The 27837-nt window shown below is 28.3% G+C and overlaps 1 protein-coding gene and 1 pseudogene across 3 annotated transcripts; one reads left to right on the top strand and one right to left on the bottom strand.

The window, feature by feature from the left end:
* Positions 1–2469: 2469 nt before the first annotated feature.
* Positions 2470–3870, top strand: LOC124839937 (3-oxo-Delta(4,5)-steroid 5-beta-reductase pseudogene; annotated as a pseudogene).
* A 6663-nt stretch (positions 3871–10533) lies between these two features.
* AAE7 (acyl-activating enzyme 7) lies at positions 10534–15618 on the bottom strand. Of its 3 annotated transcripts, none has more exons than XM_088105446.1 (4): positions 15326–15618; positions 13665–14252; positions 11064–11979; positions 10534–10778 (listed from the first exon to the last, which is right to left on the bottom strand). In XM_088105446.1, exons 1-3 carry the CDS (start codon positions 15527–15529, stop codon positions 11083–11085), a joined length of 1689 nt encoding a protein of 562 aa, XP_087961572.1. In that variant the 5' UTR covers positions 15530–15618; the 3' UTR covers positions 10534–10778; positions 11064–11082. The 3 variants fall into 3 exon arrangements, with proteins under 3 accessions (XP_087961572.1, XP_087961571.1, XP_047150378.2); XM_088105445.1 differs by having other exon boundaries at positions 10534–10773; XM_047294422.2 differs by lacking the exon at positions 10534–10778 and having other exon boundaries at positions 10798–11979.
* Between the last annotated feature and the right edge of the window lie 12219 nt (positions 15619–27837).

Raw genomic sequence — 27837 nt, 5'->3', positions numbered from 1 at the left:
AAAAAAGCTCTAACGGCCAATCTAAGCTCAATAAATAAAAATAAAACACCCAGTGGAAAAACGAAATCAGCAATCATCCAAAATCAGCTTAGATACCTAGGGTTTCTTCAACTTCCACAACGCTAATAAGGACTGCTGCCACCCAGAGCCGCCGCCCCCAATCACCGATGACGACGCCGACCAACACTGAAGGCCCTAACATCGACGTCCAACACCCACTCGTCCTTCCTTCTCTCGCGCAAACTTTGCCTCTAATGAACCAACCGCTGTGCCAATTTATGCCTCGCTAGAGGCGTCTCCGACGACGATGGTCATCACCGCAACCCTCGTTGGTCAATACAGCGGCCACCAGAACTTTCTCCGTCGACAAAAGAAAGAGAAAAAGAATACCTAGGGTGAGAGAAAGAGAAAAGGAAAAAAATGATGTTTTACATGAAAATTATTAAAATAGAAAGAAAAAGAGTTGTATGTTGCAAAAAGAACAGGTGAGAGAAAAAAAAAATCACATTTTATAGCCATGTCAGTCAGTGGTTAATTCATTTATGTGAATTTAACCAAAAGAATTTCATTCATATAATTTTAGAACCCAATATATTTACTTTTAAAATTAAAATTCTGTACTAAAAAAAATCACTTAACATACAAACCAAGTAAACAATTAAGTCTAAATTTAATTTGACATAAAATGATATTTTAGAGGTGACAATAGTTTAAAATTGGCGAGACTCAATTATTTTAATATTAAATGGTTTTAATATAAATAGTTTTATTATACATAAATTTCATTATTTTAAAACACACAATCTCTTTATAAATCATTTTTCTATAATTCTCTGACTTCTTTCTATAATCTTGCGTTCATCTATTTAAATATTAGAGACAACTCGAGTTATCACAGTGACGTGATATTCAAGTCTACCTGATCAGTTTCTCTAAAAGAGTAAGTTAGTTTTTATTCGTTTTCTTTTGTCTGTCTTGTTTCCTTTTATTGCGAGCTATAATGTTTTTCATGCATTGTCTAGTCTTCTATTAGAGTCTTTGTTGGTCAATGATTCTAACATTATATCCTATCATTATATTTTTTTTTGAGTTATAAGTGCTTATAGAGTTTCTTAAGATGATGGAGTTGTCATAGCTTTTGTGGAACATTTGGGTCATTTTTTATATTGCTAATGATTTAATATATTGTGTTATATGTTTGGTTTGATTTGAAATTTATAAATTTAGTATGTGAAATTGTTTATGTAGATTCTATTGAATGTGTGTTGTCTGATGTTGAAAGGATATGCAGTGATTGTGTTTGTTGAATACATTGGTTATAGATTGCTTGAATTGAGGGGACTATAATGTCATAATGAGTTGGTTTTTGCGGATGAATTGTAATGTGATGAAATGATAGAGTTATAGTTTATTATTGACAAGTCAAATTCTATAGGAGTTGTTTTAAAGATAAACCGAATATTTGTAGTTTGTTTTTGAGTTATAATAAACTTGTGTAGTTATTTACTTAAAAAAAACATAGTTTGTGACATGTTTAATCTAATATCATATATATACATATTTAAAAAGCTGTAAAATTAGTTAAACAGAGAGTTTTAATAAGTAAAATTTTGATAGGTAAAATTCTAAATCGGTTTAACGTAGGAGTACACTTAATGTTTATAGCTTGTCTTTGGGAGTTTTAAAACTTGTGTAAATCTTAATTCACTAAAGTTTGATGAAAAATGGATAAAATCTGGTATGAATAAAATAATTCAATTGGAGTTATAAATATGTTTTTTAATCTGGAGTTATTTTTAATAGAAGTTTATTAGATAATTATGTGTTATTAAATTCATTAAATATTGAATAAAATAGGTGGACACGAAAGACTGGCATATGTTATGTTATTAGACACTGTATGTGTCATGTAGTTTTTTTTTTTAAATTTCCTGTTTTAGTTAATTTTATGATTATGTTTGTTTGATGTTTAAAAAATTAAATTTTTGTTATAATTTCAATTGTTATATTTATAAATTTTTACATCAATTATTTTATCTTTTGTGTGTTTTTATTTACAAATATAAAAACTAAACTTTAATTTTTAATATTCAAAATACTTTTAAAAAACTGGATTGTAAGCAGTGTAATAGGTACATTTCCAGAACATCATTTTCCTTTATCAACAAACATCTATCCAACTTTCAGCACAATGACACCGTTACCTACACAAAATTATCTTAACTATTATATTAATAACTTTCCTTAACAATTTCTTTACGATAAATTATATGTCACGAACTTTCACAGTTATAAAAGAAATTTTAAAAAATTATAAAAAAAAATGGTTAAAAAAACATTTTCCAGATTATTTCATTATTTCTGTCAAAATCTTTCACAATTTAATCATATTTTAATCATTATAATGCCGCCAATTTGGTTTTATCTAACTTGTTACTTTTGGATAAATTTAGGAACACCATTCCAAAAAAAAAAAGTGAGAAAACATTATTCATGTTGCAACCCAATCTGGTTCTTTAAATTCAACCGATAAGTGTTCCAACACAACACACAGAAGTATTTGTTCCTGGTGTGGAGAACAGCTGTGATGGAATCCCAAACTTTTGTGGCACTAGTAACTGGTGTCACAGGGATGGCTGGGCTGAGTCTAGCCCAAGCCCTCAAGCAGCCCAACTGTCCCGGAGGCCCATGGAAAGTTTATGGCGCCGCTCGCAGGCCCCCGCCCAGTTGGTTCCCTCCTTCCACCGTCGACCACTTCATCACCTTTGACGCTGTCGACTCTTCCGACACACGCGCCAAGCTTTCACCCGTTGCGAGTGAAGTCACGCACCTGTTCTGGATTACCTTTCAGATTCGTGCAGATGAAGAAGTCAACATAAGAATCAACAAAACCATGCTCTTCAACGTTCTCACCGCCCTCAAATCTTGCGCCTCTTCAAAGCTTGCCCATGTGACGGTCCAAACAGGCACCAAACACTACATGGGCCCAATTTTCGATCCGGTCCATTCCACCCAACTCATCTCCCACGACTCGCCCTTTCGCGAAAACATGGCGCGGCTCCCTTACCCCAACTTCTACTACGCGCTAGAAGATCTTGTTGCATCCTACACGCCGTCGTTGACGTACTCAGTGCACCGCTCCTCTATTATAATAGGCGCGTCGTCCAGGAGTGCACACAACGCGCTGCTCACGCTAGCAACCTACGCTGCTATTTGTCGCCACGTGGGATTGGCGTTTCGGTACCCGGGAACGAAGTACACGTGGGAGCATTTCTGTGACATGACCGATGCCAGAGTGTTGGCGCAGCAGCACGTGTGGGCTGCGGTTTCCCCAGAAGCTAAAAACGAGGCATTCAATTGCACAAACGGCGACGTTTTCACGTGGAAGAGCTTGTGGAAGTTGCTGTGTGAAGTTTTCGGTGTGGAGTTTGTGGCGTTTGACGAAACGCAAAGGTTTGATTTGGTAGAGCTGATGCGTGATAAGGGTAGCGTTTGGAAGGAGATTGTGGAAAAATTCGAGCTTCAGAATACCGTATTGGAGGAAATAAGCTGCTATGACGCCCTCGAACCGGTGCTAAGTTTTAAGTTTCAACATGTATCTAGCATGAACAAGAGTAGAGAATATGGATTTTTCGGTCATGTTGATACCTTTAAGAGTATCAGATTTTGGGTGGAGAAACTCAGAGAGATGAAGATAATACCATCATATGAATAGTGAACTTCATGTTTTCTCTGCTTTGAATTTCCTATAAATGGTCTTCTTTGTCATATGCTTATAGCATGGTTAAATAAATAGTATACTTGTGATCATAAATGTGATTTTGGATTTGGAGTTGTCTACCTAATCATTTTATTGAAGTGTTTAATTGCTTGAGGTATTAGTCGCTTGAATGTGACCTTTACAAAATGATAAGATGATCATGACACACTACCAAACGTAACCTATATTTACATAGTTTTTTTACTTTTTAAATCATAAAATGGGAATGCACTATGGTTTTATAAGCCTATAGTCAGACTATAAGCTATGGTTAGCCTAGAGTTCTCTGTGCCATTATATACTATAAATGGTTTGCCAATTATAGTCAACAAGCCAAAATAACCGTAGTTGTATACTTTTTCTGCATTAGTGTTTGTTCGTATAAGTATTGTTTTAATTTGTTTATGTAGATACGCTTTTCATCCCTGTGCCTCTTCCAATACTTATTATTTACATGTTTAAATTATTAAAATATTTTATAGTTTATTAGATAACCTAAAAAAATTATATATATATATATATATATATATATATATATATATATATATATATATATATATATATATATATATATATATATATATTGTTTCTTAGTATTTAATTTTGTAATCTTTCTTTTTATTTTTTTCCCTACATACTTCACCTTTATGAAATATTTGATTTGTTTTATATTGATAAAGCTCACTTACATTGCATCTTTATTTAGCGCAATATTCATTTATGTTCTTCTCAATATTATTCAAATGGTGTATTCTCAATTTTATTGAATCAAATATGGATCATACATTTAATTATTTCTACAATTTTTTATATTAATTAAATATATTTTTAGTTTCTAAAATTTGATAGGAAATTAAATTTCATTTATGTTCCAAACTTTGATAGAGGACCTCAAACTTTAAAACTGAATAAATATAGTCCTCTTAATCTAACTGCGTTATATTTATTGCCCATGTCAATATATGATTCAAGTTTATGTTTGACCTATTTAAATCGTTTATCACGACTAACATTGATGAACAAGAATTGGACTCGAAGATGATCAATGGAAGGTCATCCATTGAAGAGAAGACTTGATCTCGTATATCCAAAATACTCATACATCCAAGGTGGGAGGACGACAATGGTGGTGGGTGACAGTATGAGGCTGACAAAAAACGTGGGTCACCTTGGCAAAAACAAAGAACGACAATGTTGGTGGTCCGACAAAAAACAAAAACTAAAGATGTATAAAAAATGACATTGAACGTGAAGAACCGTTTGTCAAAGAAGAAGATTGTGCGTCGACGGCGGAAAGTGAAAAATAAGAATTGTTCATGTGTAGTGAAAGAAAGTGAAAATTTAAACCTTTTGAACCCTGATGAAGAGTTTAACAACGGTTAAATTACTAAATCGTCATTATATAATTGCAGTAAAGTTTTTTTTGACGGTTATACACAAAATCATTGTATTTTTTCAATGTTCTATTGTGGTTACACCTAGAATCATCTTCATTTTTCCATTTCTAAAATATAACAACTATTAAAATGAGAATCATCGTTTATGTAGTTCACTTTAATTATAATATTACCATCACACTTTTATTTTACTATACCAACTGGATGGTTGTAGTTAATTTGTGTCTTCGTATTGATTTTTTTCACTAGTATTAGATAAGATATGTGTCAACAATAATTCCTTTAATTTTTATTATTAGTAATTAAAAATACTTAGTACATTTTATCTATAATGTGTATATTAACAGTATATTGATCATCTAAATTTATTCTTTTAAAAGTATGATTGGGAAGAGATAATATTTGTTTGTTTGTCATTTCTTAAAAATATACTTTAATTAGGAAAGAAGATGTAGCCAAACATATACTTGGAAATAAGTATGGAATTGAGTCAATAATATATGTATTCATATTGTTAAGATTTATTTTTTATTTTTATTCAATTAAGAATGTTATCTATAACAAGGTATAATAAGTTTCTAAGTATAATATATATATATAAATAATTTTCATAATTTATTTTTAATTATATTTTATAATTGACTCTACTAATTAATTTTCTGTTAAATGTTTTTCTATAAAATAAAGAAAATCTCAAAAACAAAACTCCAATTAAAACAAAAAAATCGTAGTGAAAAATAACAACCAATTAAAAAATAAATGAAGAAAATACGTTGATACGTAAAAAAACGATCATAGCACACTATACACATATTAAAATTAATATAAATATTAAATTTTAATTTATTAAAATAGAATAGCAAGATAGTGTGTGTTTACGTTAGTAAATAATAACTTTTATTAACTATTTTAAAATATACAGAATAATTTACGAGTAATTAACATTATGAAGCTATTACCTCTCTCAGAATATAATTTATTAGCATAACCTTATCATTTTGAAGGCACCAGTACTGATATGAAAACATACAATACAACACACTCTCATTCTAGAAAATTAGCAAACGTCAAACTTTTCAAATCATCGAAGGATATAAAATTCTTCATATTATAAACATTTTGAAAAAATATTAATTAATTTTTATGTTCATGAAATTATATATATTGATTTATATGAGAAAAACTTTCAAAGCGATAATTAGATTAATGATTATTTTATATCTGGAAATTATAGTTTCTGGCACTGTCCCAGTGTAGAAAGTCTCCTTAAATAAATTTAAATTGTGTTTTTAGTAGATTGGAAAGTAATTAGACCAAACTCATTTCATAAAAGAATTCAGAAGAGTATTATCCCATCTATTTTATCAATATTTCTATTAATCTAAGATATTTTAGAGTGTTTCTTAAATCATATTATATTTAATTTCAAACGAATTATCTGAAATATAAAAAATGAATTAAAAACTGAACAGAAAGGGATTAATAAATATTTTCATTCTAGTTCCATATTTTAACACACGTGCCATCCAGATATCTGACGCCCAGATAATACTTTTAAGATTAAAAATATAGTCAATGTTTAGAATGATGAAATTTGTATTCTTTTAGAGAATGTTTTTTTAATAAATACTATTCACATTTTGTAAGGTGAGAATAAGAAAAAAAATGACAAAATCTAAACCTAATGCTAAATAATTCATCATTATATTACGGTGTCAGTTTTTGTTTATGGAGTTGAATTAACAATCTCTTTCATCTTCTTTTCTAAATATTTTAGACCAATTTTATATATTTTAAATGTTAGTAGAAATTTAAATCCATGACTTCTCTTGTCATCTTCTTCCAAGTTTTACTAACAAATAACATATATATTAGTTTACAAAAAAAAGTTTAATTAGTGATTTAGTTTTTTAATTGGTTATTTAATTATTTTTTATTCAAATTAGTTTTTCAATTTAAAAAAATCAGTTTTTTCACTTATTGATTTTTTTTTAATTTTAAAATTATTTAATTTTAAAAAATAATAAATTATCAGGATGATCTATTACATTCTATTATATTGTGGCTTCTGTGTTTTACTGAGAAAAAAACTCAAACAAATACCTTTATTCTTTCCCTTCCCTCTCCAGTTATAACTACTTTTGACTATGTTTTTTTAGTGAGAAGCCACACTTTTACTTAATCTATTTCTTGAGACTGATTCAAATTTGATGGTGATTTAAGTTGTGTTTCATGCATGCAGGTTTACATTTTCCTATTCCATCAGATGCTTCAGTCCCAAAGTGTGAGGTTAGCGATGGTTATTATTTGCAAGTACCACCAACCATTATCCCTATTTACATTATAAGATATTTTAATAATTTTTATTTTTAAAATTAAAAAAAAAATCAAATCCTTATTCACTTTCTTCATTCTTCTCAACCCTTTCTCATATAAATCAAAATAAAAACAAAAACAGAAAAAAGGTTGGAGTAAGAGAGATTAAAGAGAAATGATGAAAAAAAATGAGAAAAATTTGTACCAACTAGCAAACTCATATATCTAATATTAAAATATAATTATCATAAATTCTTTTAAAAACTCCGATGAAATATTAAAATCATTAATTCAATATAAGTGAACTTAACTTAATAAAGACTAAATTAAACTTTTTTTTAAATTAAAAAACTAAACTAAACCCAAAAATAATAAGAGACTAAACCAGAGCAAACCAACAAATTAAAAATCAAAATAAAAAAAAATCATAATAACACCATTCAAGTTTATTATCACCAACCATCAGTAACTATATTACCCATGATTTTTCATAAAAAAAATAATTATTAATAAAAAATAATTTTGAAAAAATATTCAGTATTATTTTATATTAAAATATTATTGATATTTTAAATTATTGAACATTTAAATTTAATAATTATATTTAAATAAATTTTAATAAGTAATAATAATTATTAATAGATTAAATTTTCAAAGCTTATTAATAATATATATATATATATATATATATATATATATATTAATAATAAAATATTTCAATATTTTATTAATTATAATATTTCAAAACTAATCATAATCTAATTTGGTCCCAATATTATTAATTAATAATAATAAAATGATTTTATTTTAATTGATAATATTTTTCATCAACTATATTAATTAACTAAATTTAATATTGTAAAACTATATCTCAAAGTAATATTTTAAAAACTAAGAAAAAATCAAAATTCAAATTTAAATCTTGAATAACATGTTTTTGAATTGATATTTTTTTTCCCGTAAAGATGGGCAAAAGTTAATAGATGGATGCAATGTATAGAAAACAACTACACTTTATATACAAAAAGATCATTTCAAATTCATGAATGTGTCGGATGTGTTTTTAAATTAATTTCCACACTTAATGTAAAAAAACATCATGTCAAATTCATGAATGTATCAAATGTGTATTAAAATTAATTTACAACAAAAAAGAATGAGTAGAGAAAATAATGTATGCACTTAGAGTATAATATTTGTTTGATTGTCATATGTTCAAGACTATATTTTAATTAGAAAATAAGATGTAACCAAACATACGTAAAATAAGTAGGAAATAAGGTTGTGCAATTGAATAAATAATATATGTATTGATAGTGTTAAGATTTATTTTTTATTTTTATTCAATTAAGAATTTGATCTATAATAAGGTATAATAAGTTTCTCATGTTTAATATATAAATAATTTTCATATTTTATTTTAAGGAAAACAGAATAATTTAAAACAAAAACTCCAATCTTTCATGTCACCCTGATTAAGATTTGTACCCGAAACTCAACACTTGTAAGACTAAAAATATACTCTAATAAGAACAAGGTTTAAAATTATGGAATTTGTATTTTTTTTTATTAATTATTTTGTGCTGTTTTTCCTGAGTCTTCAAAATATATTAATAATTTCTTTTAAATATTAAAAAATATTAATATACTAAGATCAATATATTCTAAATATGGGAAAGAAGAATGATTCAAATTAAGTATGAAATTATTCTCTTTTGTATTGAATATACACATAGATCTTCTATCTATAATAGAAGAAATATAGATTAAATTTAAAATAGAAATAAAAATAATAATAAAAAATTAATTAAGAATATATACAAGCTTGTTATTAATACAATTCATAAAAGCTAATAAAAATATATGCTTTCACACTTGAATGATACCAAATTGTTAATAATGTGCGAAAACAACAAATGTGAAAGGTTGTTACATGTCAATCTCTTCTTACAAATCATCCTTAAAGAATATGTTAAAGAATGCATTATTGACATCCAAGGAACAAATAAGTCATTTGAAAAGCCACATAAATAAATTAACAACCATTTTGTATATATGGACAAGTCAAACACCATGGTGACAAATGGGAAATTAGAAGAGACAGTCGCGAAAAAAGTCATTAATAAACTAAAAAAAACCTTAAAAAGAAAAAAGAGTAATCTGGATGCTGTCTGAGAGGAGATGAAACATGCAACTATTCACCATGAATTTGAAAGAGGAAAAAAAGTGACTTCTATGTTCTAAATCATTGCAAGTCGTGCCACCATGCACGACAAAAAATGAAACAATCCACAATTTCAAAAAGCACTGAAAGCGCGTAAAAGCTATGTGAAGATGTCTTTGACGACACGATAATAATCTAACTGAGACGATCAAAATTATAGACAATAATGACGCCAACAGCTGTAGATATGTCGCAAGAAGTATAGTGACAAAGACAATAAAAATTTATTTATTTATTTTCTAAAAAAAACCAAACTATAGATAATATATTAAATATAATGAAAACTGTGTATGAAATTAATCTTTCTTATATTAAATATATATATATATATATATATATATATATATATATAATTTTTATTTATGATAAAAAATATATAAACTAAATCTAAAATAACAATAATAAATTAACTAAAATAATATAATAACAGACACCAAACACTCGGTGAACTAAAAATTTCAATCACTTGTATCAATTAATTAAAAGAAAAAGACAAAATTAGAATCTATAAAATCAAACAGCAGTATCCTTTTTCATAAATTAAAAAATAAAATAGCAGAATTCATGGTAGATAAGAAAGTAAATATAGCAATATTGTTGAAATGGTGGTCTTGAAAACCCCATTTCTCTTCTGACACATTATTGAAATCCACGCGAAAAGTCGAAAGAAATTTTGTCCGACTCTTCTTTAAAGAGATAAAGATTGTATGAATCAAGAGACACGTAGCCTCAAATAAAACCATGAAGTTTTCTAGGCTCACCAATATTAACGTATTGTTTAGTCTTATTTATCTTTGGACAGAACCAAAAAGCATAGGAATAAAGGAAGTCCAACCTTAATTGTAACCATTGTTAGATTTATCACTGTCTAAATCTGATTGTCATCGGTGTGTCCAACCTTAATTTATGCAGTTGCATAATTTGTGTTTTCTGTATACCTAGTTTCAACTAGTGTCTGAGTATAAAATGTCATAAACCCAATAATAAATGATCGCCAAGATACTGAACTACTTCTCAGTCCAATTTTCAGGAACTTCATTCTTGGAGTTTGTGGAAGACTTATCTGAACATTATCCCTGACCTCAAATTGCATCACATAATGAAAAAGAAAAAAAAAACATGTTGTAAGCTATAATTGAAGCAAAAATGGATTTATTGACTTCAAAATGCACTAGTGACACTGTCTCATTAACCACTTTTGAAACATAGATAAAAGCTTTCTGATATATATATATATATATATATATATATATATATATATATATATATATATATATATATATATATATATATATATATCATTATAGATAACAACTTGGACTAACAAGCAAGCAGAATCCTAATCACAAATTGAAATAACTGGCACCTTTTTTCGTCATGATCATTTATAACTTGCTCATCTTAACAGGTCCCATCTCTTTTGCCTTTGCCCTTAGTAAGTGCTTCTGTATCTTCCCAGTAGCCGTTTTAGGTAAGGGTCCAAACACAAAGGATTTTGGAACCCAATAAGCAGGCATCTTTGCCTTGCAGAACCTTAATATATCCTCAGCTATACGTTGTTCGTTACTATCATCCACTCCTGGCTTTAATGTGACAAAAGCACAAGGAGACTCACCCCATTTCTCATCTGCCCTTGCAACCACTGCTGCTTCCAGTATTGCAGGATGCGAATAAAGAGAGTTCTCTACCTCCACACTGCTGATATTTTCAGCACCAGAGATGATGATGTCCTTTGATCTGTCTTTAATTTCTATATACCCATCTGGATGTTTCACAGCAAGATCCCCAGAATGAAACCATCCATTTGCGAAGGTCTCCTCATTAGCTTTAGGGTTCTTTAAGTACCCTTTCATCACAGAATTGCCCCTCATAACAATCTCACCTACAGTTTTGCCATCAGCAGGAACAGGTTGCATGGTTTTTGTGTTCACCACTTCCAAGTTTTCCAAGCCAATGTACCTAACCCCTTGTCTTGCATTGAGCTGGGCTTGGCGTTCAGGAGGAAGTGATTGCCATTCTGGTTTCCAGGCACAATAGACGGAGGGGCCATAGGTTTCAGAGAGACCATAAGTGTGTGTGACACGAAATCCTCGTTCAGACATTCCAAAAAGAACAGAAGGAGGAGGAGCAGCCCCAGCTGTATTCACATGCACAACATGCGGGAGAGGAAGTATGGTTTCCTCAGGTGGGGCATTGATTATTGTGTTAAGAACCACTGGTGCTGCACAAAAATGAGTCACTTTATACTTGGCAATGGCTTCGTAGACTGCCTTCGCTGTTACCTGAGTAAACATATGACAAAAAATGAATTCAGGATGGATATCTGTAAGACTTAGTCTATAACAATCAACTATCTCGTAAACAAATATTCAACAAAGTATGCAATAGTACTTGTTAACGTGACAGTAGAGTATCTGCACATATTCTGGTCAAATTGTCCAAAAGCCACACTCACTTCAGTGGGCAAAACTACTTGCTGCTTATTATTTCTCTCATAAAACTAAAAACCGAGCTCTTGCTTTAACCAAGCTCTTTGCTATTTGTGTTGGTTTTATTAATCTATACTAACTTCAAATTAGCATGTAATCACTTGTTACTACTAGAATCTGCTGCAAGATTAAAGTAATGGGATTTTCTAAATAATATTTGAAGTAACTAGAACTATCTACTCTGTAGGAGAAGAAGATACCATGTTACTACAATGTAAATGATACATAAAAAAGAAAAACTGCCAGCAAAAAATAAACATCAAGCAAATTTCGTAGAAGAAAATAACTATGAATAACATCTTTCTTATATTACTCCAAATTCCATTAATAAATCAAGTGAAAGTTAGTACTTGGATGCAAAGTGATTGTGAAATGGCACCTTAGCGGAGTCAAAAGGCAAAAGAAAAGCACTACCATGGCAGAACCAAGAAAGGTACAATCTGAAGATTACATCAGGTTATACCTTCTTGCTTTAATAAGGATTTTTCTTTAGAGTATCTAAAAGCAAGCAACAATAGTACAATTAACACCGGAAATAAAGTAATGACAGCTGCTACAGAAACCAGATGTCAAGCAATATAACTTAAAAGAAGAGATGAACCTACTCTTATCACAACAAATAAACTATTGCAATGACAAAAATATCCAATGCATCATCACAAACCAAGCATATAACTACTAAATATCATTTCATCATAGATGGGGCAAGTAAACAAATTCACTTAATTACTAGACAACAAAAATTCAATTTGAAAACATATTTACGAAGACACTATCAAAACTCAAATTCAAACAACTACAAATTATGCTTTGAATTGTTGAATTTTGTATCAAGTAGAAGGATTAAAACCTGCTGCAAAATTCCAGTATGTAATAGAATTTTCTAAATACTATTTTAAGTAACAAGAATTATACATAGGATGTGGATGACAATATACAAACAGGCATTGTCATTTCAAGTGTAAGCAAGTAAGAAATCAATCAAGCATCACCTTTCTCCAAAGCATTTGCTTAAAGCAACCCACTTTTATTCTAAAAGCCGCTTACTAACCTGATCTATATTCTATATCCACGGCAATTCTCAACCAATCAAGAAATCTTTTTCTTTATAAAGTCGACATATTCACATCAATTACCCCCCTTTTTTCTAACTTCCAACTTCTAACAGTTACCAAACCAAGAAACTGTGAAAAGACTAATACTGCGAAATGAAGAAGTCTAGAAGTATGATTTTGAAATCTTAGTCAAAGTACATGAACTTTATATTTGAACCATGCCACTATAGTTTAGCTCTATCATCAATGATGTGCTTAACTTGAATAAAAATTAACAATTGCATCAAACTTGAAGCTAGAGTTACAAGATATCAACAAGGCACGTACAGAACATCACTCAATTCAGTAGACATAAGAAGTTAACACCAACTTGTTTTAACTTTCAATCACTCAGACAAATGCAGAACTTTGCCAAAGGTGTACCTGGCGAAGGCATATGTTAGTACCAAACAGAGCTGCAAGTGTCCAAGTGTAACACCAACCATTGCAATGAAACATGGGGAGTGTCCAAAGATACACAGCACCTTCAGTCATTCCCCAAATAAGAGCTCCACTCAGAGACATGAGATAGGCTCCACGGTGATGTAATACCACACCCTTCGGACTAGCAGTGGTACCAGATGTGTATCCCAAAGAAATACTCTGCCACTCATCCTCAGGGGGTTTCCATGCATATTCAGGATCACCACCCTGAAGAAAATCCTCATATTCAATGGCTCCTTTGCCCACAGCATAGTTAAGTGACTTAGGGTCGCAATTTTCATCACCAATGACTACTAGAAGTGGAGGCTTGAAGGTTTTGGCTTTCTCAGACCATATCTTCAAAGCTTCTTCTGCCAAAGAAAAGGACTCTTGATCAACTATTACAGCTGCAGCTGAGCAATGACCAAGAAGAAAGGCTACTGTCGATGCGTTTAGTCTAATATTAACAGGATTCAAGACAGCCCCTGCCATTGGAATCCCAAAATGAGCTTCATAAAGAGCTGGAATATTGGGTGCAATAACAGCTACCTGTTGAAAGCAGTATCAGAAAATTATGTAATCCATTAACATCAACATTACATTACCAGAACATAGCACTGGGCCAAAATAGCATGAACACACCATACAACAACACAATTACATCGACATCATCATGATTGAGTAGTTCGTGTTTTTACTTGTTATAATTAACTTCACGAGCTAAATCCAAACTGTAATAAATACAGATATTCGAAGTTTTAACTTGCTGACCAAATTGTGTTATGTTTCCGTAGAGAAATTTAAAAGTATTTTGTTCAACTTCTTAAACATTTGTCGAGCAGATAACAAAGAATTTATATAAAAAATCAAAATTAGCTAGTACATAGTAAAATATTCATCCATCGGTGTATTGAAACTTCTCCTCTGTTAGAAAAAACAATCTAAGAATGATATTAAAATAGACATCACCGGTCAACAATTTACGTAATTCACCATATTATAAAAACATAAATGAAGTTGGTCTTTCACTTTGACAATTATCAATTAATTTAGTCAGAAGGCACGATTAGTTCCTAAAAGAAATTGGAATTTAATAACCATCGCAAAGTGCACGTTAGAATTAAAAAAATTACAATTGTCAGGTTACAGTACGACTTTTCTCTCCAGTCTAGTGTTCGTATCGTTCAATTAATTAAAAATATGAAATATATAGCTTTCAAAATAATTATCATAAATCAACATATTACAATATTAACTCTCGCATTCTCCTCTTTTCCGGTATTATCATATTAACATATATTGTTTCAACAAAGATAAACTCTTTCACAAGATGAACTCTATTTTGGTCTCCAAATATATATATATTTTACAAAAAATTACTGTTTTTTCTTAATAACAAAATTTAACATATTAAAGTGATATTTTAAAAAAATGTTTTTTTAGTTATATTCCGGACAGGACATAATTAAACAGAAATAAAATAAAAGTTGTCCACACGTGAACACTAACTATTAGAATTTCCATATTCAACAGAGGAAATCAGACAAAAGATGTTTGAGAGAGAGAGAAAAGAAATCTGAGACCCAAGATGGAGAGGAGAAAGAGAAAGAGAGAGAGAGTACAGTGTTTCCTGGTCCGATGGAGTAGTTGGAAAGAGCAGAGGCGAATCGACGGCAACGGTGGTAGGTCTGTTGCCACGTGTAGCGACGAGATCCATGGATGAGGGAGTTTCTGGTAGGATGCACCGTAGCTGCTCTTTCCAGAAACCACAACGGCGTTAAGGCAGTGTAGTTAGCAGCGTTCTTGGGCAACTGGTCTATGTCCATCTCCACCACCCTTTCGCGCTTTCTCCACACCGCAGCGCTCAACCAAACAAAACAAAAATTAATAAAGCCTATGCCACATGCTACCTTCCCTATCTCCTCCTTATATACTCGTTTCCAAAAATTAATTTAATCAACTTATTCTGCATAATATACATCATTACGTAACTGTAATTAAGTAAATTTCTTTTATACTACTACCCAGATTTTTTAAATATAATACTAATATATAGTAATAGTTATCCCAAAACATAAAATATAATTATTTTCTATGTTTGTCACAAGGCCATTATTTACCCAAAGAACAAATTAAACGCATTCTCAAAAATAACCTTTGAATCTGTTACTGATGAATAACAATCTAGTACTGTAATTCAGTATTCAGTATAGTGTTCTCAAAAAACTTTAATAAGTTTTAATCATTATCATTTTAGTCTATGTTTTCCTATAAATAAAACTATAATTTACTTTTTCAGATTTAGTTGAATTTACAATTTATGTTTAAATCTTAAAAGGATATCAATATTCAATCTCAAGTATCTCTCGTAATAAAAGATAAAAAAAATATATTTTATCCAAGTTATAAACTCATGCCTTAAGAAATAAATTGTCACTATAGACATTTATAGATTTTGTTTAAAGTACAGGTTATAATTTGAATGATGAGTTTTATCACTTGAGACTCAAATGATATATATGTGGAGTCAACAAATACTTTGAGATGATAAAATTTTTATATAAATGTATAAAAGGTTTGTGAGTATTAAATATATATAAAATATATTAAAATTTAAAATAAATAAATTATATTTATATATATATATATATATATATATATATATATTAAAAATCTGGGGGCAAGGTCCCATCAATCTGATTCACTCTAACTTGTTTCAAACAATGTCCAACATCTGATTACACACACTATTGTGACATTTATTATCTCCATTTCACCTAATTTTCTCAATTATGTATTTCAATACCAAACCAATACATTCAATTTTACAATTCAACAATATATATACACACACAAACACACAAATTATTCAACACCAAGATTTTAATTTTAACATTTTTTACCAGAAAGAAACCTTCTAACAAGAAAGAATAGCTTCAAAGTTTATACTCAAAAAATATACAAAAAACTTCATATCATTTTATTGATGCAAACTTGTAAATCATCATATCATAACCAAATTATACTAAGATAAATTTTCTATTATTCATCAACTTGATCGGTGAAATATCAAAGTTACACATATGAACAAATTAATAAAAAGAGAAGGTTTGCATTATAGAAACAAAAATAAACTTACTTTTGAATTAAGATTTTTTATTAAACAATTTAGACATATTCACTCTTTATTTAATTATTATTTTCTCAAAATATATAAAAATAAGTGTTACAATTGTCAGTCATTACGTCGTGATTTTGAATAATTGTGATTACTACCAATTTATTAATTGGTTAATTACTAAAGGACTGATTAAAATATTTATACTGTATAATTGAAAATGAATTAGTCCATTTTAAAATTTGTTTGCCCTTAAGAAAAGATAAGAAGACGAAAGCGATAATTCTATTTAAAAAAGGAAAAGTATTTTGAAATAATATTATTAGATAATATAAAAAAAGGATAATAATTTGTGTCCGCCTACTTTTTTCAGTTTAATCTGAACGAGGAGAAGTACATTAATCCTAACAAAAAGGTCTTCGGAAAGTAACTAATAATGGCCATGAAAGTCAATGTTTAGCAACAACTACTATTTTAATAAATTTAGAGTGAAGATTCATGCCTAAATATTTTACATTTATTTAATTGATACTACTTTTATTTATTTTTTATTTTTTTTAAAACTTTACACTTTTTTTTATTATTTTACTCTTGTAACCTATATCAAATGAATATAAAAATATGTTATGATATCTTGTAAATTTATTATGAACCGATTCTCATGCTAACTCATTCAAACGAGTATCTTCCAAAACATCATTTTTTTCCTGTTACAGTGCAATACATCACCCATAAAAGAATCACATTACCACACTAGATATATCTTATTTGCAACAAACACACACATATATATATATATATATATATATATATATATATATATATAGGGTTAAATATGTTTTTCGTCTCTTAAGTATCACACAATTTTGGGTTTAGTCCCTACTCGAAACGTTGATTGCTTTTAGTCCTCGTAGTTTTGAAACTATTCCTATTAGTCCTTAAAATTAAACGGCATTAACTTTTATTTGATGTGGCAAACGGCGAGGTCACGTCTTATGCCAGCTTGCCTCTTCACTCTCTGCCACGTTGCTTGTGCTTGAGAACTTCGTTCATCTTTTCCGGCAGAGCATCCATAGTTTCGCTTCGTTCATCTTCTCTGGTAGATCAAGCAAGCATCTCCATTATTCACCTACAAAGAATCCAAACAACGGAGCCCCTTCTTCAAACAAGGGAGCCCTAGAGAGGGGTTTGCCTCCCCTTACATGCACGCACCCTAGCCTCCATCGGACCAGCCGCCTCGTCGGACCTTCCGCTCAATCCAAGGCGTCGCCGGCAACACCAATCGCCACCGGGGCCATTGCCGACTGCGGCGTGGATTTCTCCCTCCTTGCCTTTTCTCCGTGCACGAGAGAGAAAGTTGATCTGTGTGGGAATGTGCTTTGAATTGATAAAACGATATTATTTCTAGAGTTTCAATTTAAGCTCTCAAAGATTCCCTGCTTTATTTTAATTCTGGATATATTGTCAGTATTGTTTCCTCATAATATATCCAGAATTGAGGATATATATATATATATATATATATATATATATATATATATATATATATATATATATATATATATATTAAAATCACATATTAATATCATTAATGTTTCGGATAGTTGCTTCTTCCCATCTTTGTCTTCACTTCACCATCCAGAGTGATACCTGTCAAGGGTTCTTCAATGTTTAAGTTAATAAATGGTCCGCGGGAAATTCAGAGTAATTGTATTAAATACACAATAAATACAATCATCTACTTTTTATCTTTAACACATATTTATAGTTTTTCACTTGAACTTGAGATTAATGAAATTTTAATTCTCATAAAGAAAACTTGTGTGTCGAACAACACTGTCCAACGTCAAAGATGTTGTTCGGCTTTTAATTTTTGCATCTGAGTAATGTGTTGTTGTCTTGATTGTTCCAAAACCGTCCACCTCGAGTGATATGCCTCACATTTTTTTAGGTCATTCGACCCTATGGTACAATTAAGTTTTTTGTATATACAACACCATATATATCATATAACATCTATCACAAACTATCAGAAAAAAAAAACATTTATGAACTTAAAAGTATGTCAATTTTATCGTATAAATTTTGTTTCTGCAACACAATCTCATTTTAACAAAATTTTAGAAACATTAAAAGAGAATACATTTTTTGTTGTTGGATATTTTAACCTGAGAAAAAGCACATTAGAAGAAATAACCTGTGTCTCTATCCTATGCAAAAAAAAAATAGCTCTAATGAAAATATATTAGAAAAGACATTATAGAGCAACCTAAAAGCACCCTAGAACTTACCAAAAACCCTATTTTCTTAGTTAAAGTATCTTTAACAATTTTTATGCAACATTAATTTATCTTTAGGCTTCAAAACTCACATATCACTAATTCAAAAATACTGTCTCAAATTCAAGGATAAAATCATTTCAATTCAAATATAGCATATTAACTCATAATTTTTGGAACACCATTAATACAATTTACTTTTGAACAAAAATAATAATAATCCAAAAATCAAACTCAATTAAATCAATTCATCAATCGTAAATGATCAATTTCCCAACTTGTTAATGTTATAACATTCTTAAACACAGACACAACTAATCTAATTATGTGTTTGTTTGGAGTAATTTATTGTGGTTGAGGAAATAAATACAGGTGTTTAAAGTTGTTTGGACGAAGTAATTTGGGCATACAAATTTGAGAGTTTGAATTCCTGGGTCCATGTATAAGTGAAGAGATCTTTGTATCGGTAGAGAGAATAGAGAAAATAATCACGTCAACATATCTTAAATTATAATAATAATCACCTCTTTTATGTTATACCTTTTTATCACGGTAGACAATTTAATTTAAATTATTTTTCATCGATAAATACATACTTTTAATAAACTACTTACATTTTAATTTATATTAACACTAACCCACATTTAATAATAATATTTTTATTTGAACTAATCACTTACTCATAATTTATTTGAATTTAATTTCTATCAATCTCATGTAGTTTTATCATTTATATTTTTTAAAATAATAATTCACATTTCATTTTAACATAATTCACCTTTATTATATTTTTTTATTTTAACTTACTTTTACGGTCAAAAATAAAATAATAATCTTCTAATTTTAATAATTAAAACGTTTTCTTTAATTTATCAAATTCATCCAATCATTCACAAAAATTCCTATTTTTCCTCAAATATTTTCATTTCTCATCATTTTTTCCTTAATCTAAACAATCTTAATTTCATGTTTGTTTTCTCTCAAATCCACACTCTTAAATTTCTCTTTAAAAACAAACACAATCTTAAATATTCCTTTAGTAAAGTATTAAGTTGCAAACTAGTTACTTCAAATATCCAAAGTTTGATTAACTTTGGAAAGCATCAACTCATCAAAATTCACCAAATATCTAACTTAAGAATAAAATAAAAATCAACTAAACTATCAATTCTCCTTACTTCAATTTCCATATTTGTTTAGGACATTACCCAGACAATTAGCAAAGTTAGGGAATACCCAACTTGCTATTCAAGATACTTGATTCGTAAACCAAACATATTACCAAGAACCTAAATTATTCGACTTCAATCTCGTACGTATATACAAAACCTTATATATATATATATATATATATATATATATATATATATATATATATATATATATATATATATATATATATATATATAAAGAACTTGAGACTTGAGAAAAAAACACTTACTCAAAAACACAATTTAACTAAATTAGAATGTCGAAACTTTGTTATTTTCTAAAATACGTTATTGATAAAAAAGATCAAAAGTAATTTAAAATTTTTAAAAGAAGGTAGAGAAAACATAAAAATAAAAGAGTCCAAGAGACAATGAAGTTTGTAAAATATATTACTAAATATTTAAAAAGTTAATTTATATTTTAAACACGACTTATAATCATAGCTTTTATGCTTTTTAAAATCATCCTAAACATTTAAAAATAGAGCAGGTATTATAAAATTTGTGATGAATTGGTTTAGGGTTCTCTTAGTTTAACGAACAAAAATTCTATCACTAGTTAAGCTTTATCTACGTTAAATAAAATCGTATTGTAAAAAAGACAAATAATTTTTCAAAAATTAACACTAATGAAATATTACATGAAAATAAAATAAAAGATATGCAAATTGTATTATTATTCTCAGATAGTATAAAAATAAGTATATAACTAAAGTCAAAGATAGTAGTCATTTCGTGTAATAATGAGATTGCTCACAGTCAACAAAAACAAACCATAAGACGTCACCAACAATGAAACCAAAAGAACGTTTGATTCAGTGCTTCTCAGCAGCCATGACCATTTATTTCAGGATTTTTCTTTTTGTTAGCTTCTGTATTTGGAGGCAAAAGAAAGTGGAATTTTAATTTGTTTTGTTATCATTCATTCATCATGCTTTTCTCCAATTCGTAGAAGAAAAAGCACGTTTAGATTCCATTAGCTTTTTATTCAGATGTTTTAGTGTGTAGATATATAGAATTATATTTAATCAAGTAATAGATTTATTGATTTTAAAATTGACGAGTTCAAAATAATACGATTACATAATAAAAGTATTATCTATTTATTGTATTATATATATTGTGTTATTTGGTTGTAACTTACAGTGCCAAATGAAATGATACTATCAGCTTCGGTTTTTATCGTTTACTTCGAGGAATCTTAGAAACTCCACTGTGTTATTTTATAAAAAAATAGTAAAATCTAAAATGATATTTTATAAAAACACAAAAAATAATAAATATTAACATGTGATTTGGTAACATTTATCCACTTAAATACCTTTTAAAACTCCATTGATTAATTACATACACATGCCTTTGCCTCCACTAGCATATACCAAGCATATGACCCCCTAAAATAGCAGTTATTCATGGAAGATGAAAAAATTCCTACAACTTTTTATCATTTTAGAATAAATGTTCCGTAAAATTGGTATAACATTTAAGGTACATATTGTTCCGATGTTACATTTTACCTAGTTTCAAAGTGATTAATTTGAAATTGAGTTTTGATTATTTTAAATTACTCGTTTTAATACGTCTCCTTAAACTTTGAATTTTTCCAAAAGTTAACATTACGCGTTTGAGTCACATCACTACAACCTCGAGCGCAATGCTATTTATTTTTTCACGTTTTATATTATCAAACTGTTTAGGGTTTATTTTTGTTAAATCCTAGCTATAACTATTTTTTACTTTAATAAACATTCGTGATAATTACTAAAAATTAAATATATTTAATCATTACTAATAATTATTTATCATAAATTTTATTCTTAAACATGCAAGACTATATTTTTCATCCGTTTACACCTTCAATACTATTTTCAGAAATGATACGGTGAGCGACGATTGTATTTAAAATCTATAAGTGCAGAAAGCAATTTGTGGGGTGCAGCAAGAACATGCTCAAGGCTTTTACTTAAAGTGGTGGTTTGTTTTAGATCCAGGCAGTTGATTCCTGTACCATCACCGAATACTCCCTGCATCACTCCATACCAATTTTACCCTTCTCTAAAACGGATGTCAATATCCGTTTCACCTTCAACGAATGTTGACATCCGTCCGTTCACATATTTTATATTTTAATTTATTATTTTTAACATATATTTTATATTTTAATTTATTATTTTTATTTAAAAAAAAAAGCAATCTTCAACGGATGTGGTGACATCCGTTAATGGATTGCCACATCCGCTTTAATAAAGTTTTTAAAACTATTTTGATTATTATTTAAATAATAATATATTAACTAAATTAATAATAATTATTTTATTAAATAAAAAAAAATTAATTTATAAATAATTAAATAATAATTTTAAATTAATTAAATAATATTTATATATTAATTTAAAATATAATAAATTAAAAACTAAAAATTTAAAAAGAAAAAACTTCATGGATGTTGCCATATCCATTTTAATAAATTTTTAAAAACTATTTTATTATTTAAATAATAATACATAAATTAAATTAATAATAATTATTTTATTAAATAAAATTAATTTATAATTAATTAAATAATAATTTTAAAAATATTAAATAATATTTATATATTAATTTAAAATATAATAAAATTAAAAATTAAAAACTTTAAAAAGAAAAAAACTTCACGGATCCATTTTAATAAATTTTTAAAAAATATTTTAATTATTATTTAAAATAATAATACATAAATTAAATTAATAATAATAATTTTATTAAATAAAATAAAATTAATTTATAAATAATCAAGTAATAATTTAAAAAAAATTAAATAATATTTATATATTAATTTAAAATTTTAAAAAAACTGAAAATTTAAAAAAAAAAAAAAAAAACTAAACGGATGTGGCACATCCGTTGAATAATTTTTTCTTCAACGGATGTCGACATCCGTTCAAGAGAAAAGGATGAGGTGTAGGATATTTTAAAATATAAAGGATAGTTTTGAAATTTAAAAAAAGTGTGGTGGTGTAGGGAGCAATGTGTGGTGGTGTAGGGAGTAACTCTCTTAGATCCAATATCAGAGGTTACTTTGCCGTGGAAGGGCGTTGCTCCCTTCAGCACCACCCCCTCACTTTGAGATTTTTTAACATATTTTAAAATCTTAATTTTATTCTCACTTTCACTCACGCGATAGTTGCACCCCACCACCACACCACATAAATTTCACTCCTCTTCTCTTCCCATATTCGTTCAAGGTTTTCTTCTTCCTTCTCTTTTTTTTCCTTTCAACCTTCTATTCCTCACTTCCCTTTCTCTTTGCTTCCTTCCATTGTTGGTGTTGATTCCTAGTGTGGAGAAACGCAGAGGTGGAGCGTAGATCTAACAGTGAATCTGATTTTTCATCTCCATCTCAGGTTAGTTTAAATCTGTATATTTGTTTATCATGTGTTGTTGTTGTGCTTGGTTGTCTCTCAGAGCCGCGAAGGCCAAGAACGGATGTGGGATATCCGCTGAAGGATGACATCCGTTTAAAGTTTAAATCTTTATTTTAGGGTTTATTTGATTACGCACCTGGACGAAGCACCACTGCAACCTTCGAGCACCACCACACCACCAAGACCGACTTCTGGCACTGGATCAATTCCTTCCACCACCACCACCAACCTTTGCAACCTCCCACGCACACCACGTAATAAAATTCTACTACAGTCTCACACAACTCATCGAATGAGAGGAAAAAGTTTAACGTTAAAGAGAAAGAAAATATTGTGTATTTGCCACTACATGTAGAGTACCAGGTATATGTCACTGAAATGCGTTGGGAGTGGATTATAATTCATAATTCTATATCTACCACAATAACATGAATTCATCAGAAATTTTCATTCTAACAAGATATATTGCACAATAATTTAACAGTACATAATCTGTTCAACAAGATTTAAGTTAAAAACTTGTCGAGTAGACTTCTAGAAAAGAGAGGTGCGTCACAATGAACAACTTAAGTACCATGTCTTTCCTTAGCCAAAGTGTTCCTCAACTAGTTTTAACAAATTTCTTATTTACAGATTCAAAACAACATATAATATTAACACAAAAATTCAATATAGATAGATATATAACAAGCACCTGTGTTTTTCATTAACAGTATTCAGACAGAATTTCAAGACATGAATAGTAATAAAACAATATTAAATCATAATATAAAAGCTTAGAAAGGTTAGCCGAACCTCTACGATTCTTCCTCTCTTTGTGCAGAATAGAGTGCTTTATCCACTATCAATATTTTAATTAATTTTTTTTTAATTTTTTAATTTTTTTAAAGAAAAAGGTAGAAAAGAGTTTGAACTCATCTTCTTGAAATCACCACAATTTTCTACCAATTAAGCTACCAAAATTTCTTATTTAGTTTTCCACTTTTTATTTTTACATAAACTTATTATATTTTCTATTCACAAAAAGAAATCTAGTAATAAAATTGTTACTATCTTAAATATTTTTTATGGTCTTACACTTCCAATTTTCACCTTGAAAGCATTAAACAATTTATTTAATTAAGTTTACTCAACAATCTCAAATTTTTCCAATAAAAATTCTCTAAGTACCAACAAGTCAACATTAATTGAATGTCATGACATTTTTATGTTTTTTATTATGATAATTGAATTAAAATAATGTTATAACTAAAACATATCTACAATTAAATCACAGTGCGTGATTGGTGATAATATAAGTAGTTACTAAAATTGTAATATTAAGTTATTAATGTATAGTATAAGTATTAATACAGTTATTGTGGAAATAATTTGTATAATATCAGTAAATTTGAGGTAAAATTTGTCTTATATTAATTATATTCATATACCAATTAAATAATTAGTATAAACGTTTTGACATAGAAATCCATACACATAAAAAGCACATGATATTTTTACAAATATTTGAGCGAGGATACACGAGAATAGAGGATATGTTCCTGAAAAGATCTAACACTTTTAAAATTACGCAAAAAAAAAATATTATTTTCTTAAAAGTACTAATTTATCAAACATTTTTAATGAGACCGATTTGACCATTGAATTATAAATTCCGAACCGTACATTGACTGATTCAATTTGAAAAATAGCCAATTAGATATATTTTTTATTGCTTTTTAATTTATTAAATTAAAAATTACCTGTAACATGTTACTTCCTTAACACGCGGGACCTGTTTTTAACTTTTAAGATAGAGAAATTGAAGACGTTGATGTTCTTTATTGAAAAAGAATGTTACATGAATCTAATTAATTTGCCTTTAAATTATTTGAGACCAAATTCAAGTAACACCGTTTCAGAATTGACGACATGTGCCACGTGCCAAACGTCACAAACAAACTGGAGGAGCAGAGAAAACGAGTTTTAGGATCCTTATAATTAGTTTGACTATTAATTTTGTTTAAAAGTTTATTTTGTAAATAAAGTCTTTGAAAATTTTCTTAAATTTATTGTGCTTGAAGAAATTTATTATAATTATATGTTTTACATTATAATGTATAGTATAAAATATTAACCGAGTGGTTACAAACAACCAACCGGATATTCAGGTAATCTGTTTATATCTTATTCTGTTTATATTTTATTGGACTTATATCAGCTCAGGATCCATGAGATAAATTATAAATACAAAGCCAGGGCCAAAAGCCAGGTACGTTCCACTTACCCTACATACGTTCCACTTACTCTACATGACTCTCAAATACTCAATAGTGATAATCATTCACTAAATATTCAACCAAGAGCCGAGGCTCTTCAAATCACACGCCTAACTTGGGCGTCGGAGTACCTTTTGCAGGTACATCCTCCCTCGTCAAGAAGGAGACCGGTCGATTTGTGCCAACACCGATCGGCCAATAGCAGGAGTTTGGAAGCGAGCGAGCGGCCCAGACACGTCAGCAGGTTAGTCTCTCGGTCCCCAAAAGTATCTACCGAAACACATAATATATGTATTGCATATAATTTCTTAAATAATATAAAATAATAAAGAAAGGTAATAATATTTTGATATGTTATAATCAATTTTATATAATAATATTAATAAAAAGTTATTTATATATGTGAGGTTCGTAGTTTTGAGTTTTTAAATTATATGATCTTTTTTTTTTTTATAGAAACTTAGACCTCGCATACTTTATAACAATAGTTATAAGTTCGATTTTGAATGCAGCTCATGAATAACTTAATTTATATTCATATCCATTCTGATATTAAGAAAAATGTTAAATTAGTTGTTTGGTCTCTAGACCAATACTATTTTACCTTGTTACCTTTGGGCATATTTATTTGACAATGTAACAAAAGTTTAATTATTTATACTTAAGAAAATTACAGAAACATTATAAATTTAAAAGGATTATAATAAATAAAAAAAATATTTATAATATTTTATTATCTATTTAAAATTATTCTTATAATAGTCACCTCTCTCAAATAAAATAACATACTTGGTTTAAAAGATAAAATTAAAATAATACATGAATAATAAATTTTTATTTTTATGTACATATTTGAAGTATTAAGTTGAATATTATATTAAATATAAAAGAGAAAATTAAATACTAAATAATAAAATAAAAATATATGATAATTTAATATCCTAAAATACAGAATTTTTAGAATTGGAAACGGGTTACATTACATCCAAAGAAAAATTTAGTTACAAAATAGGTTGGAAGTGTTAGATTATGAAAAAAAAATTAATAAAAAACAAGTAATCAAACTCTATTATATAATAAATTATTCTCTATTATATTAAGCAGATGAAAGTGTATTTGGATTGCTTACTGAAAAAAATATAAACGAAAGATATTTGATTTTTCAATATTAAAAAAAGAAACACAAAAAACTGTACCTATTTACAGATAGAAACTATAACCTTTATAATTTCTATCTGTTACTATTTTCTAAAAATCAATATTGGTAATTTGGTTTATCATCAAATTAGAATATTACATATAATATTCTACACAATTAATATTTTATAACATATATAATTTTAATTATAGATATAGTTAATTATATTACTTTAATATTTTGGCTAATAATATAATACATTTAATTATTTATTATATATATAATCCAAATTATTAATAGAAATTACATTAATTAAAAAATAAATTAATTTATAATATATAAATACATACGTACAAATCTCATTTACAATCTTTTAGAATTAAGTTAATATGTTAAAATTATTCTTTATCTTGACAAAATTTATTGTGGGTTGAGTCTATTTTAATAGTGTGTTCTAAGATTTACTCAAAATAAAATTCACATAAGTATAAACATGATTTTGAAAGTTTTGAAAAATTCTGTTTCAAATAGCCTGTTGTGATTATATTTTTCAATCTACCATAACTTTAGATGGCACACATCTCCGAGTCATATAAACTCTATCAGCTAGATTTTAATTCATCCTCCCAAGAATTTGAAGGAAGAGAAAATAAAACATTTTTGTGCTGATTAAAAAATAATTTGAGTTAAATTAGAAATAAATTCCGATATCATGATATAGTATCA

Source organism: Vigna umbellata, chromosome 1, assembly GCF_029865625.1.
Source record: "Vigna umbellata cultivar VRB3 chromosome 1, Vumbellata_1.0, whole genome shotgun sequence".
Lineage (NCBI taxonomy): Eukaryota > Viridiplantae > Streptophyta > Magnoliopsida > Fabales > Fabaceae > Vigna > Vigna umbellata.
Note: the sequence above shows the minus strand (reverse complement) of the source record. Positions and strands in the feature narration are given on the sequence as shown.